This window comes from Ranitomeya imitator, chromosome 3 (assembly GCF_032444005.1).
Source record: "Ranitomeya imitator isolate aRanImi1 chromosome 3, aRanImi1.pri, whole genome shotgun sequence".
NCBI classification, from domain to species: Eukaryota; Metazoa; Chordata; class Amphibia; order Anura; family Dendrobatidae; genus Ranitomeya; species Ranitomeya imitator.
This window is the reverse complement of record NC_091284.1, coordinates 676,832,943-676,850,628: the sequence shown is the minus strand read 5'-3', so window position 1 is coordinate 676,850,628 and position 17,686 is coordinate 676,832,943. Positions and strand designations below refer to the sequence as shown.

General features: G+C 45.3%; 1 protein-coding gene across 2 annotated transcripts in view; it reads right to left on the bottom strand.

The window, feature by feature from the left end:
* Window positions 1-1,177: 1,177 nt before the first annotated feature.
* The window catches only part of BLOC1S1 (biogenesis of lysosomal organelles complex 1 subunit 1), a 34,655-nt gene continuing 18,146 nt past the window's right edge, over window positions 1,178-17,686 (bottom strand). The window contains exons 3-5 of one of the 2 annotated variants that reach the window (XM_069758372.1): window positions 10,023-10,100; window positions 9,449-9,581; window positions 1,178-2,121 (exon numbers count right to left, since the gene is read on the bottom strand). In XM_069758372.1, coding sequence (XP_069614473.1) covers window positions 2,011-2,121; window positions 9,449-9,581; window positions 10,023-10,100 — 322 coding nt within the window. In that variant the 3' untranslated portion in view covers window positions 1,178-2,010. The remainder of the gene's footprint in view (window positions 2,122-9,448; window positions 9,582-10,022; window positions 10,101-17,686) is intronic. The other variant, XM_069758373.1, reaches the window with a different exon arrangement.

Below are 17,686 nucleotides of genomic sequence, written 5' to 3'. Positions count from 1 at the left end.
CTGAGGGAAAACAGCAGGTGTTCAGAATAGATCAGGGCTGCTTGTAAATGAGACTGAATACACAGCGGAGTGATAGCATCAACCAGCTGCCTCTGGTAAATAGGTGAGGGCACAAAATGACAGGTCTCCTGCTCTAGAAATAGCCTGAGGCATTATCACCCCAGTCATGTCCTTAGTTGCCATTTGTGGCACTTGTATTTTCTCACATCTTATGCCTGGAAGTCCTGCTGGAAATCAGAGAATACAATGTCTTTTACAGCAGTCTGACATTCTAGATTTATTTAGTTTTGTCATGGTGTATTAGAATTGTATGGCGAGAAATAAATATCCAGTGACTCTCGTCTGATGTGCGCAGTTCTATAAGCCATGCCTTACTTTTACTAGCCAGACCAAGTTCTATCACTATAGAGCATCACACACCCTTGTGACTCAGCAGAAACATCCTCCATATCTGATAATTATGCTACCGATTTTTTTTCTAACTCACTCTATAATAATACACTAAGATGATGGAAACGCAGAGCTAATAGGACACACAGAAATAGTTAAAGGGAATCTGTCATCCCCCTTATTAATATGGGCATACAGGTAATAGAAATGTTACACTAGTCCTACCTGTATGCCTCATAGCTGCGGTCTTGCTGTTGAGAAATTGTATTTTATTTCTGTATGTTAATTATTTCTTCCAAGGTAGCTAGGAGGAATATAGAGCGCACATAGGGTCTTATCAGAGAGGGGGAACATGCGCGAGAGATAATACAAACTCACTCACCTATTATGGTTGTGTGAGACACAACCACTGCACTTAGCATTGGCGGCTGCTGTAAGCCTTGATGTGCTAGGTGAAGAGAATGGGGCATCAGACTGCGCTGCTCGCCTGTCAGGATATTGTACCAGACAAGTCCAAGAAGATGTAATAGAGAATAGACTTTATTTCTACACGTTTCGTGGTGATCACACCACTTCCTCAGGACCGTCCATCTAGAGTCACAGTGCCCTGTACAGTATAATGGTGGCCCCGAAATCCCGCGCAATAGTGCGATTAGACAGTACCTTTTCGTCCCTTCAGTGTTCTTCTGCGCAGGTCTCTGCCGTTTTCCTGAAGTGGTTTAGCGTTAAAAAGGGTGGCCTGGTGATTAAATGGCACTGTTTGCACAAACCCTATGGAGGTTCTAAGTTAATAGAGGCGAGTAAACCGTAATTTATTAGGGAGTAAGAAAAACATCTAAACAAAATGCTTCATTTGCCCAGCGGAGGAACTTGAGAGTACTAGAATACATTCTGCCCAAGACTTGAGTAGTTACTGATTGTATCAATGTATTCTGAAATCAGCTAGTTGTTGGAAAACCCTTTTAATAAAGCAGACAACCTCTTCACAGTGAAGCACAGGCCAACTATGGACCACAATGTCCAGATCTCGATTCATCAACTGTGTAGGTCTACTCAAGGCTGATCGTTTTGGTAAAAAGATGCTGGGCTAGTCCAGACATCATGATCCATATTCGGACTGTGTTTTTCACAGATTTATGTATTTGCCCCTACTAAATGAACACTGCTCTGACTTTCTATACTCAGCATTGGAGACGTTTCCATAAAGTCACTACAGTACAGTAGAGCACAGAGACGAATTTCTGAAATAAAAAAAAAAAGGGTAAATTCAATAAGTTAATTGAAAGAATTGGCAAGAAAAAGGTTTTATCATATAATAGCTGAAATCATGAAAGCACATTTATGAATCCTGGCCATGGTGTAAAAGCTGTTAGTGACGTTATTACTTGTACCTAAGAAGCAGGCTGCGTTTGCTACATATTCTATCCCCTGTAAGATGTAGCCAGGACACCTCCATGTCCGGAGTGACGCAGTCTTGGAAGGACTGCACAATAAAAGGGTCAGTGTATTAAAAAGCAAGAAGCAGCTTTACAACTCCGACACATTAACTTAGGATTTCTTCTTCAGGAAAAACCCAAATGCTTTTGAAGACATTGGAGTAAGGAAGTTATTAGTCTCTTCTTAGGAGGCAGAAGTCTGTAGTTGGCCTTTATACACATATTCCAAAGCAGTGGCAATTATACGCATGTCCTTTTCAATACTTCTAGCCCAGTTCTCAACATCTCCAATTTCCTGTTTAAAAAAACAAAACAAAAACCACAATATAAGGTCAAACGTGTCAAGACAGGATCCAGTGCTAGATTCTTCACCAAATATTACGACTGTATTCTACAAGGTCCTGGTGTATTCACAATATTGGGTATACTCAATGTCAGAACGTCTGTGACACTAGTGTTTATTATTTCACACGGTTGCAAATTAACACATTTAAAGGGAAGGTGCCATCAAAAAAAATTTTTTTTTCAGAAATTGTAAAAATGTAAAGAATTAATGATTACATTTTCTTAAAAAATATTATCATTTGTTTATAATTTAGTAAAATATGAAAAATAATTTGAAAAGTTTTGGAATTTCCACTTTTCAACACTAGGGGGAGCAGCTGCTGAAATTTCAGAAAAACCTAGTGTACAAATAGCTCACATTACAGCACTGCAGTAATTATGGGCGGAGTCTGCTGAGGTGTTTGATGTCTCCTCTCCTCTCCTTATGGGTGTTTGCTAAGGGATTAGAGAGGATGAGATTCAGGAACCCAGTGAGCAGCCATTTTGTTGGTGACTGCAGAGTATGGCTGCCGTCACACTATCAGTATTTGGTCAGTATTTTACCTCAGTATTTGTAAGCCAAAACCAGGAGTGGAACAAATAGAGGAAAAGTATAATAGAAACATATGCACCACTTCTGCATTTATCACCCACTCCTGGTTTTGGCTACAAATACTGAGGTAAAATACTGACCAAATAATGATAGTGTGAAGGCAGCCTTATACTGACAAGTAGACAGTCACCAAGGATGGCAGGCAGCAAAAGGATTCTGGGAGATATGTGGTGGAGGGAGCAGGGTGACAGCAGCACAGAGTATTTCAGGAGAGCAGTGTGCTGGTCTATGGGGGCCCCCTGTTCGGTGTGCGGAGCAGCCAGGGATTGTACATCGAGCGCTGTCTTTTATACACATGGATGGACCGACTGCTCCACAGAAATCCAGGAAACATTTCTGCGGATTGATGGCCTGGTCTGATCCAGACTTTGCATGCAGACCCCATTCCCCTCCTCAGATCCTGTCTTCTCCATCCTGTCCTGGCAATGTGTGAAAGCGAGGCGACAGGCGCAGTCCGGGGTGACGCTGGGAAGGAAATTTAGCCATATAGTAACAATAAAAATGAGACCCCTCTCTTCAGCTGCCTCACCAGCCTTCCCCTGACTGCACCTAACTGGAGGTCACGCTGTCCCCTCTATTACCCCAGACCCGAGTGCAGGTGCTCAGCCAGAACCACCATAGAATGGGTCCGCTTTCTGAAGATAATACTGCCACAGTGTTCTCACATAATACCACCATATAGATCACACACAATACTATCAAATAGATCACACAATACTGTCATACAGTTCTCACATAATACCACCATATAGATCACACATAATACCGCCAGTGTTCTCACATACCGCCATATAGATCACACATAATACCGCCAGTGTTCTCACATACCACCATATGCTTCTCACATAATACCGCCATATAGATCACCCATAATGCCGCCACATAGATCTCACATGTATTGTAAATAAAGACTCGGCCAGAATAAAGTCCTTTATTAATCTTTTTTATACCATACCGAACGCATAATCCTCGACTCCCTCATCTCCCACAACAAAAATAATAAACCACAATGGGGAAAGACACGCAGGGGGGAGAGGAGTGCATAGGAGAGGATTAGATACTGACTGCTGAGCCGTGTATCTAATCCTGTCCTGTGTGATACTGTGCTGCGCCGTGTATCTAATCCTATCTTGTGTGATACTGTACACAGGACAGGATTAGCTACACAAGACTAGATTAGCTACACAGGACAGAGGTAGCAGTGGTAGATGGTATATAGAGGCAGGCAGCAGTGGTAGGTGGTATACAGAGGCAGGTAGCGGTGGTATATAGGGGCAGGTAGCAGTGGTATATAGGGGCTACTAGCAGTGGTATATAGGAGCAGGTAGCAGTGGTATATAGGGGCTGGTAGCAGTGGTATATAGTGGCTGGTAGCAGTGGTATATAGTGGCTGGTAGCAGTGGTATATAGGGGTTAGTAGCAATGGTATATAGGGACAGGTAGCAGTGGTATATAGGGGCTAGTAGCAGTGGTATATAGGGGCTGGTAGCAGTGGTATATAGGGGCTGGTAGCAGTGGTATATAGTGGCTAGTAGCAGTGGTATATAGGGGCTGGTAGCAGTGGTATATAGGGACAGGTAGCAGTGGTATATAGGGGCAGGTAGCAGTGGTATATAGGGGTTGGTAGCAGTGGTATATAGGGGCTGGTAGCAGTGGTATATAAGGGCTAGTAGCAGTGGTATATAGGGGCTGGTAGCAGTGGTAGATGCATAAGAAAATAAAAACTCTGTACTTACCTTCAGTCCTCTCCCAGGAAGTGCCGAGTCATGTTCAGGGCAGAGCAGTGTGACGATCTCCCTGCTCTGCTCTGAACGGCAGTGAGCAGTGATTGCAGCCTGTGCTGTAATACTAAGTACAGGCTGCAATCACAGCTCCTCGCTGCAGATACTCACCCCGACCCTCACTTCCCAGCAGCAGCTTCTCCCTGGCAGCTCCTGCCATCGCACACACTGAGCTGTGTGTGCGATGACAGAGGAAAATAAAAAACAAAATGGCCGCGATCTCCTCTCACAGCTGTGACGTAGCAGCCCAGGGGGCGTGCCCAAGTCACAGCTGAGAGGCAGGAGGAGCGGTCGGAGCCCGACTGTTGGCTCCTATGCCCATGGCTGCCGTAAGTGAGGTGTGCAAGTGTCGTGCCCAGACACTTACACCCACACTAATGAAAATGGCGGCCTCCAGTGGCAAAAGTAAAAATGAATAAATAAAAAAGTATTAAAGTACTACATTTACTTTTGTATTAAAAATAATTGATTATATAATTAATAATTATTAATACAAAAACTAAAATCACGGCACCCTCCCTTTAATGAAAGCTTGTCGGGATAATTAGTAATTTAAGGTGACAATTGTTTAAAGTTGAGACAGTTTGTTTATTAAGATTTGGCAAAAACTTATTAGGTAGCAAATACAAGGAAGATTGGATGTTTGGGAATGTATTCTTTATTAAGTAACAATGAGGTCAAACGCTGACAGCGGCATTTAACTAGTGCTTCTGGACAGAAATGTGCTCATTGCTGCCCTCGTCACGTGATCGGCGGTCAGCAATGCATCAGCATAACAACCAGAGGTCTCCTTGAGACCTTTATGGTTGTTGATGCCGGATTGCAGTGAGCGCCACACTGTGGTCAGCGCCCATAGCAATGCTGTAATTCTGCTACAGAGGCAATGCTCAGGTCGCTCCTATGTAGCAGAGCTGATCGAGTTGTGCCAGCTTCCAGCCTCCCATTGAGGCTTTTGAAGCATGGCAAAAAAAAATAATACACACACATACATACATACATACACACCGTATATACTCGATTATAAGCCGAGATTTTCAGCCCACTTTTTTGGTCTGAAAGTCCCCCTCTCGGCTTATAGTTGAGTCATACCCAGGGGTCGGCAGGTGAGGGGGAGCAGGGGCTGTCTAATTATATTAACCTGCTCCTGGCGCAGTCCCTGCTTCTTCCTGTAGTGAGCAGTCACATGGTACCGCTCATTACAGTAATAAATATGCGGCTCAACCTCCCATAGGGGTGGAGCAGCATATTCATTACTGTAAGGAGAGGTAACGGTGACCGCTCAGTACAGGAAGAAACTGCCGGCGCCGGGGAAGCAGGGACTGCACAGCACCAAAATCAGGTAAATATAACGGGGAGGGGAGCGCTGCGCGATAGTCACCTGTCCCACGTTCCGGCGCCGCTCCTTCTTCAGCAGTGACGCTCAGGTCAGAGGGCGCAGTGACGTAGTTAGTGCGCGCCCTCAGCCTGAACGCCAGTGCTGAAGATGGAGCGGCGCCGGAATGAGGAGCAGGTCATTATTGAGAGTCCCGGGGGCCTGAGCGACGGAGAGGGCAAGTGTCTGTATGGAGCACCTATGGGGCCATAACGTTTGTGCAGCACTATATGGCGCAAGTGTCTGTATGGGGCCATAACATTTGTGCAGCACTATATGGCGCAAGTGTCTGTATGGGGCCATAACGTTTGTGCAGCACTATATGGCGCAAGTGTCTGTATGGGGCCATAACGTTTGTGCAGCACTATATGGCGCAAGTGTCTGTATGGAGCACCTATGGGGCCATAACGTTTGTGCAGCACTATAGGGGGCCATAACATTTGTGCAGCACTATATGGGGCCATAACGTTTGTGCAGCACTATATGGGGCCATAGCATTTGTGCAGCACTATATGGCGCAAGTGTCTGTATGGGGCCATAACATTTGTGCAGCACTATATGGCGCAAGTGTCTGTATGGGGCCATAACGTTTGTGCAGCACTATATGGCGCAAGTGTCTATATGGAGCATCTTATGGGGCCATTATTAACCTTTATGCAGGATTATATGGGGCATATTTTAATATGGAGCATCTTATGGGGCCAGCATAAACTGTATGGAGCATCTTATGGGGCCCATCAAACTTTATGGAGCATTATATGGGGCTCCTGATTCAATATGGATATTCAAAAACACTTAACCTACTGATTTCTTAATTTTACTTTTATTGGTATCTATTTTTACTTTTGACATTTACCGGTAGCTGCTGCATTTCTCACCCTAGGCTTATAGTCGAGTCATTAAGTTTTCCCAGTTTTTTGTGGCAAAATTAGGGGGGGGGGGGGGGGGGTCGGCTTATACTCAAGTATATATTATATATTTTTTTATATTTAAATCACCCCCTTTCGCCCCATTCAAAATGAAACTATAATAAAAAAAAAAATCAATCACCCTAGGCTTATAGTCGAGTCATTAAGTTTTCCCAGTTTTTTGTGGCAAAATTAGGGGGGGGGGGGGGGGTCGGCTTATACTCAAGTATATATTATATATTTTTTTATATTTAAATCACCCCCTTTCGCCCCATTCAAAATGAAACTATAATAAAAAAAAAAATCAATTATACACATATTTGGTATCTCCGCGTTGAGAATCGCCCGATCAATAAAGAAGGATTAACCTCATCGCTAACCGGCATAGCAATAAAAAAAAATTTAAAACGCCAGAATTATGTTTTTTTTGGTCACTGAGACATTGCATTAAAATGCAATAACGGGCAATCAAAAGAACGTATCTGCACCAAAATGGTATCATTAAAAAAAAGAAAGCTCAGCACGCAAAAAATAAGCCCTTACCCGAGCCCAGATCATGAAAAATGGAGACGCTACAGGTGTCGGAAAATAGCACAAATTTTTATTTATTTATTTTTCTCACCACTGATATAAAAAATAACCTAGACATGTTTGGTGTCTATGAACTCGTAATACAGTCAAATAAATAAGGCAGCACACTGTGGCGCCAAAACCAGAAAACATGAAAATTGAATTGCATTACTGCACTAGAAATATGAAAAATTGAGCAAGTTAAGCGCATATATTGGCCAATTTATGTGCACCTTGTAGCCACGATATGGCATTTCTGGTAAACAAGGGCCTAGCAATACCTTTCCTCTCCGAGAATAAAGTCTTCATCTGAATGGGAACCTAATGGGAGTCCTCTCTGACATATTTCTAGTGCAGTAAAGCAATTTTCATGTTTCAGTGTGCTGCCTTATTTATTTGACTGTATACGAGTTGGTGACTAGGTTCAGCACCTGTTCACACTTACCGTATTTTTTGGACTATAAAAGACACATCGGACCATATGATGCACAAGATCTAAATCTGCGAATTCGGCTTCAGGAAAATGGCCGCCGCAATCTCCATCTGCACATGCGCGGCCTCCCGCGGCCATTTTCCTGAAGCCCCAGGAATCAGAGCACTCCATCTGCGCACGCGCGGCCTCAGGAAGATGGCCGCCGCTACCGAGAAACCGGTGATTAACCCGGCTCAGCTGCTCACATTGGATACCGGGGCACTGCATCACCTCACCTGTGGAAGGGACACTACTCACGCCATACCGCTCATCATCCCCGCACCTCTGCCGCCGCCACCACACAACTGCCGGTAAGCCTGCATTATGACCATAAGACGCCCCTTTCCCCTCCCCCCCCCCCCCCCAATTTCCTCACTTTTTTTTTTTTGGGGGGGGGGGGGAGAGAGAGTGCGTGTTATAGTCTGAAAAATACGGTAGTCTAGGTTTGGATGTGACGGTCAGTTTTTTTACAAATCTGAACTCGTAAAGACCTGGAGAATCAAAATGGCAGGTCAGTTTTAGCATTAAGTGAATCTAGCAAAAAAGCCAAACAAAAAACAAGTGTGGGATTGCACTTTTTTTTTTGCAATTTCACCGCACTTGGAATTTTTTTCCCCGTTTTCTAGTACACGACATGCTAAAACCCAATGATGTCGTTCAAAAGTACAACTCGTCCCGCAAAAAATAAGCCCTCACATGGCCATATTTACGGAGAAAAAAAAAAGAAAAAAAAAAAAAAAAAGTCATGGCTCTGGGAAGGAGAGGAGCGAAAAACGAAAACATGAAAATACCCCGGGTCATGAAAGGGTTAATAGGCAGCACATTGTCCTGTGTAATCAGCTGATGTGCTGCTGATAGAACATCACGCTATGTGCACAAAACAAAAGTATTGTTCTCTATGCATAGAATTCTGGTCGGCTGATCTAAACCGGCCAGTGAACATCCGCTGGTTGCCTTTCAAGTAGCCATTCGGCAGGTGTAAATGTAGAAGAGAATTGGAGTTTTCCCACTACTGCCCTAACGTATCTTTGAAAAACTTAACTTTAGATTAAAAGGGGTTGACCAGGACCAAACAACTGATGGCCCACTTGTAAATTAGGTCATCAATGTGAGATTGGTAGGGGTCTGACACCCAACGCCCCCACTGATCTGCCAATAGTTTTCAAGTGAATGTGAGAAGCTACAGGACTCAGTAGTGGCCAGTAAACAATCTGTGGAGCTGCGATGTTCCTCTCTGCACACACCTTACATCCAGCCACTGCCGGGGCAGATAGGCTGATCAGCCTGGGGTTTTGGGTTCGGGGATAAGCTCCCTTATTCCGATTACCCATTTTACAGATTTAATCCCAGACAACCCCTTTCATCTACACAAGATTAATTTATCTTCTAGTAATCAGTAAAAATGTATAATATAACACATAAAAATAGGACATTGCTCAGCTTAAGACTCATGTAAGCATGATGTGCACTGTCATCTGGAAAGACTCCAGACTTCCATTCTTCTCTATATACAAGCCTTATGTTTAGTCGATGGTCGTCTTTAAGCTGCTCAGGTTTCTATGTGTAACACGTGAGGACTCACTTTCAACGCCTGATTAAAGTTTTCCACCAGACTGATCCACTGTGTTGTCTGCTTTGCAAACTGTGAGGCTTGGGTCTGCAGTATCTTCACTTCATGGTCCAGCTTCCTTTGATTCACGTACGCCTGGGCCACCCTGCATCCGAGCAAAAAGAAGGAAAAAAGAATGATGTTCTTAGTTACACGACACTTTGTCATAGTAATTCAATCCTCTTTATTTAATAACATCGTACAAGAATGCCAGTAGAAATTAATAAAAATCAAGAAGAGATCCGAGCTGAAAAGAGTCCATTGTAATTTGCAGTGTTGGGAGCTCTCATACAATGGGGCTGATGTAGACTGCAATGCATTCATGAGTGATTAAACACCGCCACCTGGTGGCCGCAAGATAGAGTACATAGCATTTCCTGGATACCCAAGGCCAAGTTTGCACGCTGAGTTTTTGGTGCACTTTTTCGGCAGCGTATTTTCATGCACAGAAAACGAGAATTACAGTTCCAAAAAATAAAAAAAGTGTATATAGGATTTATATAAACCTCATGCCACTATACATTTAAATAATGCTGCGAAAACTGACCTGCAGTGCGTTTTTGAAATCTGTAACATATTTTTGTCTTGAGGGTCATAGGTTTTATTTGCAGATTTTCCCCATAAACTTGGATGAGATGCGTAACATGCAAGAAAAATTTAGATCAATAAAGTTTTATCAAAACTAAGCAAACAAACAAAAACTGGTGTAGAAATAAACACGATAAAAAAAATGCAAAGAAAGAAAAAAAAAAAAAAAAAAAAAAAAACAAGTAGCCTAACTTAGCGAATAGGTAAAAAAGTTGAATATCTGCAACATCAAAACGCACCAAAATACTCAGTGTTGCAACTTAGCCACGTGAATTCTGGTCCTGTAACAGCAGGAAAATTTTATGCATACTCATGATCCAAGAACTATCGTTTCTCCTTGCAGAGAGTGACATGTTAAGCATGCCAAGATGAGGAAACTTAAAGCTGCAATGCTCCTCTGGGAAATATGCGAATGGTCTCAGAGAGGAAGAGGACTAGAACTCTAGTGCCACCTATTGGAAGTAGCGATCCTAACAGTCAATGTCGACCCTTTACCGAGCCTTGTCACATGACAGGAAAAAAGCCAAAACCAGAATCTCAATTTGCAGACACTGTTTCGGGGTACTACCTCTCGTCAGTGCGAAGTGGAGATCTGGCTTGGCTGAGTGAGAGGCATCTGACCGGGATCCAAGCTGTAACTAGAGTTCTAGTCCTCTTCCTCTCTGAAGAGATAATTTGCATATTTCCCAGAGGAGCATTGCGGCTTTAAGTCTTTTCATCTCGACATGCTTAACATGTCACTCTCCGCAAGGAGAAACAATACTTCTTGGATTCCGGTCTGGTCTCTGCTCTGAACTTACCGTATATACTCGAGTATAAGCCGAGATTTTCAGCTCATTTTTTTTTAGGCTGAAAGTGCCCCTCTCGGCTTATACTCGAGTCATTGTCCCAGGGGGTTGGCGGGGGAGCGGCAGCTGTCCATCATACTCACCTGCTCCCGGCACCTGCAGCTCTTCCTGTGTTCAGCGGTCACGTGGTACCGCTCATTAAAGTAATGACTATGGACGCGACTCCACTCCTATAGGGGTGGAGCCAAATATTCATTACTTTAATGAGCGGTGCCAGTAACCGCTGAACACCGGAACAAGCTGCCGGCGTCAGAGACCATAGCGGAGAAGCAGGGACCACTCCAGGAGGGTGAGTAAAACGGGGGAGAGGAGTCTTCAGTCTTCCGCGTCCTCTGGCTGTGACATTCAGGTCAGAGGGCGCGATGACGTGTTTAGTCTGCGTGCCGCCCTCTGCCTGAACAGTCACTGCCAGAGGACGTGGAAGACACAGCGGAGTGGGGAAACGGGGACAGGTGAATATCGCAAGTGCCGATGTCCCCGCCTGCTCAGGACAAGAGGGGAGTATGTCTTTTTTTTTTTTTTTTTTAAATCACAGCAGCTGCATATGGGGCAAATGTTTCTATGGAGCATCTTATGGGGCCATAATCAACCTTTTTGCAGCATTATATGGGGCATATTTTTGTAGGAAGCATCTTATGGCGCCCATCATAAACTTTATGGAGCATTATATGGGGCTCCTGATTCAATATGGATATTCAAAACACTTAACCTACTGATGTCTCAATTTTACTTTTATTGGTATCTATTTTTATTTTTGACATTTACCGGTAGCTGCTGTATTTTCCACCCTAGGCTTATACTCGAGTCATAACGTTTTCCCAGTTTTTTGTGGCAAAATTAGGGGTCTCGGCTTATACTCTGGTCGGCTTATACTAGAGTATATACGGTATTTATAATGCGATTGTGGACATAAGCTATGCGACGAACAAGGTCTCCAAAAAATTAGAAGTCAGAGACATACACAGGTCACAGAGCTCTCAGGAGAGTTAGAATATTTTTTATTGTAGGAACACATTTTTAATGAAATACTCAGCTGCAGCAGAACCCCTTTTTGAAGAGAAATTAGGATCTTCATGAAAAATTGCTTTCTAAATAAAAACATTTTTGCCACCCATATAATACGTCATCTACATGTGTCAGCCAAAATGCTGTCCTAACCTCAGATACAGTCTCCACTGCCATCCTAATGTCCAAACACCAGTCACAGACCTTCCCACGGCAAGGATATTATTACGGTACTGGTTGCCAGTCTGCCCTCCCAGTGCCCACCCTTCCCAGGTGTCATCCATAGACATACTATTTACAGCCCAATCACCTGTGCATCCAAAGTCCCAGCTATTGCCACAATAATCAGCCTGTGCCCGTTCCCTCAGAACTTTAGGCTTCTCTTCTAGTTACAGAAGCATCCTCTTCCTGTGCCAGATGTTGGTACAGAAAGAGGAAATCCTGGTAGGAAAAGGTCTGGAAGACCATATAATGAGAAGAAAAATGATGCAGCACTCACCCTTGCGCTTCTTCCAAGTGTGCTCTTTATTCAGCAAAACATACTATACATAGTATGAACCGGCATACGCAGTGATCTGTGAGGGAGCGGGAGTGAGGAGAGACCGGACGACGGCCGTTTCGCGCTACGGCGCTTCTACAGGTCCATGCAGCATGGACCCGTAGAAGCGCCGTAGCGCGAAACGGCCGTCGTCCGGTCTCTCCTCACTCCCGCTCCCTCACAGATCACTGCGTATGCCGGTTCATACTATGTATAGTATGTTTTGCTGAATAAAGAGCACACTTGGAAGAAGCGCAAGGGTGAGTGCTGCATCATTTTTCTTCTCATTATATGGTCTTGTACAAAACTCTGACGATTGCATAGCACCACCCGCAGCTCACAGTAAGGGAGACCTCATCTGTCCTTCTGAAACAGATCGTTTAAGCGAATCTCCAATTGCGCTATAGTGAAGCTCTGTGCCGATCATCTTTCTGTTTCTTGGTGTGGCAAAGGTCTGGAAGTGTGTGCCAGCGTAGAGATGGAGTGGTCCAGCCTCAGACATCACACTGTCGTCCCAGCAGACTCCCACTACCCCTATATCCAACGCCATGAAAATAGGGATCAGACTGTTTATTACCATCATCGTTACTATGCTGGGAAGAAATATGTAGTTACAGTGATCATTTTGCAGCTCTAGAAAAAGAAATATCTCGACAGCTGTATCGGTGGACAAATCTGTCTTCATAACTTAAAATTAGTACAAAGAAGTCTGGGGCTGGAGACGGCTAAAAGACTACTTCAATCCGCAGAGCCACTCCCATTGTTACGGCTAGCGGAACGCACCAAATAATAAGATAGATAGAATAAGGTGCGTTCGCAGCCCGGGGTCCACCGTGCAGAGATGGAACCTGCTGCTGAGTAATGACGGACTATATGGTGGTACAAAATAGATTCACACACAGGTTAACTTTACCCAGTATGAAGAAAGTGAACCCTGCTGCGTCACAAGGCCGCGGTACCGCACAAAAGAGCGCAAGCAAGGAGTCACAGAACTCAATCCCAAGACTCTGGATTAGAGTTCATCTAGACCTCTCGCGCTCGACACCGCAACTGGGGTGTCAGAGTGAATGAAATAATTATTTAGATGAACGAGAGTGCGTGCGGTGCCACTCTGGCTGACGCCACTAACCACCCAGGCTTGGGTAAGGAAAGCGTTGTGAAAGCGCACGGCGCCGCACTGGCGGTCACAGCAATTTGACGCGGTTTTGTGTGTCACGTGCTGATAGCCAAGTCGGGCGCTAGATAACAATCATCCACCTTACGCAAGCAGTCATACACGAGGGGATAATTAATGACCGACATTCACACGTCACACACACGTTTACAAGTGTACACCATCGTTTGGCCGAGCGGCCATGTGAACCTTCTATAGCGGCAGTACTACAAGACCTTCCAGATGGTATAATAGGAGCCGCAACAGGTCCTGAGCATGTGACCCTCGACCTCCAATGGGAGGTTGTCCTGTGGGCATGCTCAGTATGGGAAAAGCAGGACTTAGTCCCAGAAAGATCTGCTCGCTGCTGATCAGTGCTGGCTACAAAGGCAGAGCCTGGAAGGACAGTAGTAACCAGTCGTCCAGTATCAGCCAGAGTTAGATACTGGGACCGATGTCTCCGCTGAGCAGGCTCCACTGCAGCTGGAGATGAATGGGAGACCGCAGCGGAGATGGTTCGAGATTCCCCCTATATGGAGGCGGGAACTCGACACCTAACACCCGTGCTCATGAAAGGGGTTTTATGCTTACAGAAAACTTCTCCGGCACAATTTGTTTAAAAATATTGTAGTTTCTTACGGATAACGGTATTTCTCTGATCCCATGACTGCACCACGGAGAGAGAGGGATCCTCCCTCAGGGACAGGAAACCTAAAGGTGAAAAAAGCGGTACCTCCAGTGGCATAGGAAGGGGGGTGCGGGGGGGGGGGGGGGGCGGGCCGCCCCGGGCGGCACAATGCGGGGGGCGGGCATCTAGCCCTGCTGGCACAAGCATCTTTTCATTCAGTGCAGGGCCAGGCAGTGCAGGCACATCGGGGTTAAGAATGCAGCGTGACTGTTTGTGGGCAGAGAGTTCTCCTGCTCTGCTCCTCCGCCCGCCCCTCGCTGGCTGCTGTGAAGTGAACACTTATTAGGACAGGCAGATTCTGGAGGAGCTCCTTCCTTGCCGCCCTGAGTGCAATGTATCTTTGTATTCTGACAGTCTGGGTGACCTGGGGCGGCCACAGCTGATATATATATATATATATATACACACACACACACACACACTTCAGCAGCCGCCCAGGCTCCCAGCACCTGTCCTGTATGTGTATATACTGTATCTGTACAGCCTGCATGACAGTATATATAATATATATACAGGACAGGTGCTGGGGGCCTGGGCGGCTGCTGAAATATATACACTGCACAGTACCACCACTCCCCTGTATATATACACTGCACAGTACCACTGCCCTGTATATATACACAGCACAGGACCACTGCCCTGTATATATACACTGCACAGCACCACGCCTCCTGTATATATACACTGCACAGCACCACTGCCCTGTATAGATACACTGCACAGCACCACTGCCCTGTATAGATACACTGCACAGCACCACTGCCCTGTATAGATACACTGCACATGACCACTGCCCTGTATATATACACTGCACAGGACCACTGCCCTGTATATATACACTGCACAGGTCCACTGCCCTGTATATATACACTGCACAGGACCACTGCCCTGTATATATACACTGCACAGTACCACTCCTCCTGTATATATACACTGCACAGTACCACGCCTCCTGTATAGATACACTGCACAGCACCACTGCCCTGTATAGATACACTGCACAGCACCACTGCCCTGTATAGATACACTGCACAGCACCACTGCCCTGTATAGATACACTGCACATGACCACTGCCCTGTATATATACACTGCACAGGACCACTGCCCTGTATATATACACTGCACAGGTCCACTGCCCTGTATATATACACTGCACAGGACCACTGCCCTGTATATATACACTGCACAGTACCACTCCTCCTGTATATATACACTGCACAGTACCACTCCTCCTGTATATATACACTGCACAGTACCACGCCTCCTGTATATATACACTGCACAGCACCACTGCCCTGTATAGATACACTGCACAGCACCACTGCCCTGTATAGATACACTGCACAGCACCACTGCCCTGTATAGATACACTGCACATGACCACTGCCCTGTATATATACACTGCACAGGACCACTGCCCTGTATATATACACTGCACAGGTCCACTGCCCTGTATATATACACTGCACAGGACCACTGCCCTGTATATATACACTGCACAGTACCACTCCTCCTGTATATATACACTGCACAGTACCACTCCTCCTGTATATATACACTGCACAGTACCACGCCTCCTGTATATATACACTGCACAGCACCACTGCCCTGTATAGATACACTGCACAGCACCACTGCCCTGTATAGATACACTGCACAGCACCACTGCCCTGTATAGATACACTGCACATGACCACTGCCCTGTATATATACACTGCACAGGACCACTGCCCTGTATATATACACTGCACAGGTCCACTGCCCTGTATATATACACTGCACAGGACCACTGCCCTGTATATATACACTGCACAGTACCACTCCTCCTATCCTTTATATATACACTGCAGAATTTGCAATAGCGGTCACTCATGTTAGAAGTGAAATCTGGCATTGTACTATACCTAGATTTCTCTGCCGTATCTGGGCATCATGAATCGTGGTATGTGTTAAAGGGGGGACCCACTGAGACTCTTTTGCCCGGGGCCCTCAAAAACCTGGAGCCAGCCCTGGGGGTGGGTCACTGGGCCGGCGCTGCAGCTGTTTAACGCTATTGATGTGCGGGCCCGCACCCGCACGTCAATAGTTAACAGCCGCCAGCCAATCTGAGGCTGGCAGCTGACGTCAGTCCCAGTGTGCATGTCGCCGGCGTCTGACATCATTGTCAGTCGCCGGCGAGTGGACGTTTCAGCTGCGTGGAAAGAGCAGGAGCGCGGTCAGGTAAGCAGAACTTGTTTTTTTTTTTTGCAGTCCCGATCATGTGATGGTAACATTCACCGGCGAAACAATTTAAATTCTCCATCTGAGGTCTTATTCCTGCTGGGGGGGGCGCCAAGCTCGGGAACAGCCCCGGGCAGCAAAAGCTCTAGCTACGCCTCTGGGTACCTCTCTCCCACATCAGTTGGTTTACAGAGTCTTAACAGAACTTCAGCTGTAACTTAAAATGGTTATTCAAACAAAAAAAATATTTTAATTTTAGGCTTAGAGGCACCGCGTGACTAAATATTAATGACTAAACTAAGTGTGCACACCCACACGTGAAGGGAGGGAATATATGGGTGCCGTCATAGGATCAGAGAAATACTGTTATTGGTGAGTAACTACAATATTCTCTTACCCCTATGACAGCACCACAGAGAGAATTTCGTAGAATGTATATTGGGGGGGGGGGGAGGGGACCACTGCCTCCAGGACCCTTCTGCCAAAAGTGAGGCCTGAAGAAGTCAGGTCTAGTTGGTAGTGTTTAAAAATAAAAAAAAAATAAAAAAAATATGTAGAGGGAGAAGACCAAGTGGCTGCTCTACATATCTGCTCAATTGATGCTCCCGCTCGCTCTGCCCAGGAGGTTGCCACTGATCTGGTCGAATGAGCTCTGACTCCCTCTGGAATGGCTTCATTACATGAAGAATATGACAGAATATGAATAAGGGCATCCCTTACCCATCCCGCCAACTTGGCCTTCGATGCTTTATGTCCTTTGATTGGACCCTGAAAACACACAAACAGAGACCTATAACTCCTACACTCCCTTGTGGCTGCTAGATATTGGGTTAAGCATCTTAACATCTAGTGTGTGTAGGAGTTCTTCATTTCTATTTCTGGGGTTTGGACAGAAAGAGGGTAAAAGATCTCCTGAGATCTATGAAACCGTGACATCACTTTAGGAAGTTAGGATGGATCAGTCCTAAGGACTACTCTATCATCTAATATCTGGGTCAGAGGCAGGTATGCAGATAGAGCCTGCATATCACTAATTCTGCGAGCCGACGTTAGCGCTACAAGAGATGTTTTAAGGGATATTTTTAAAGAAGCTTGTGACAAAGGTTCAAAAGGTGCTTTAGTCAGTGTAGAAACTACTAGGTTTAGATCCCAGGGAGGTGTAGTGTGGTG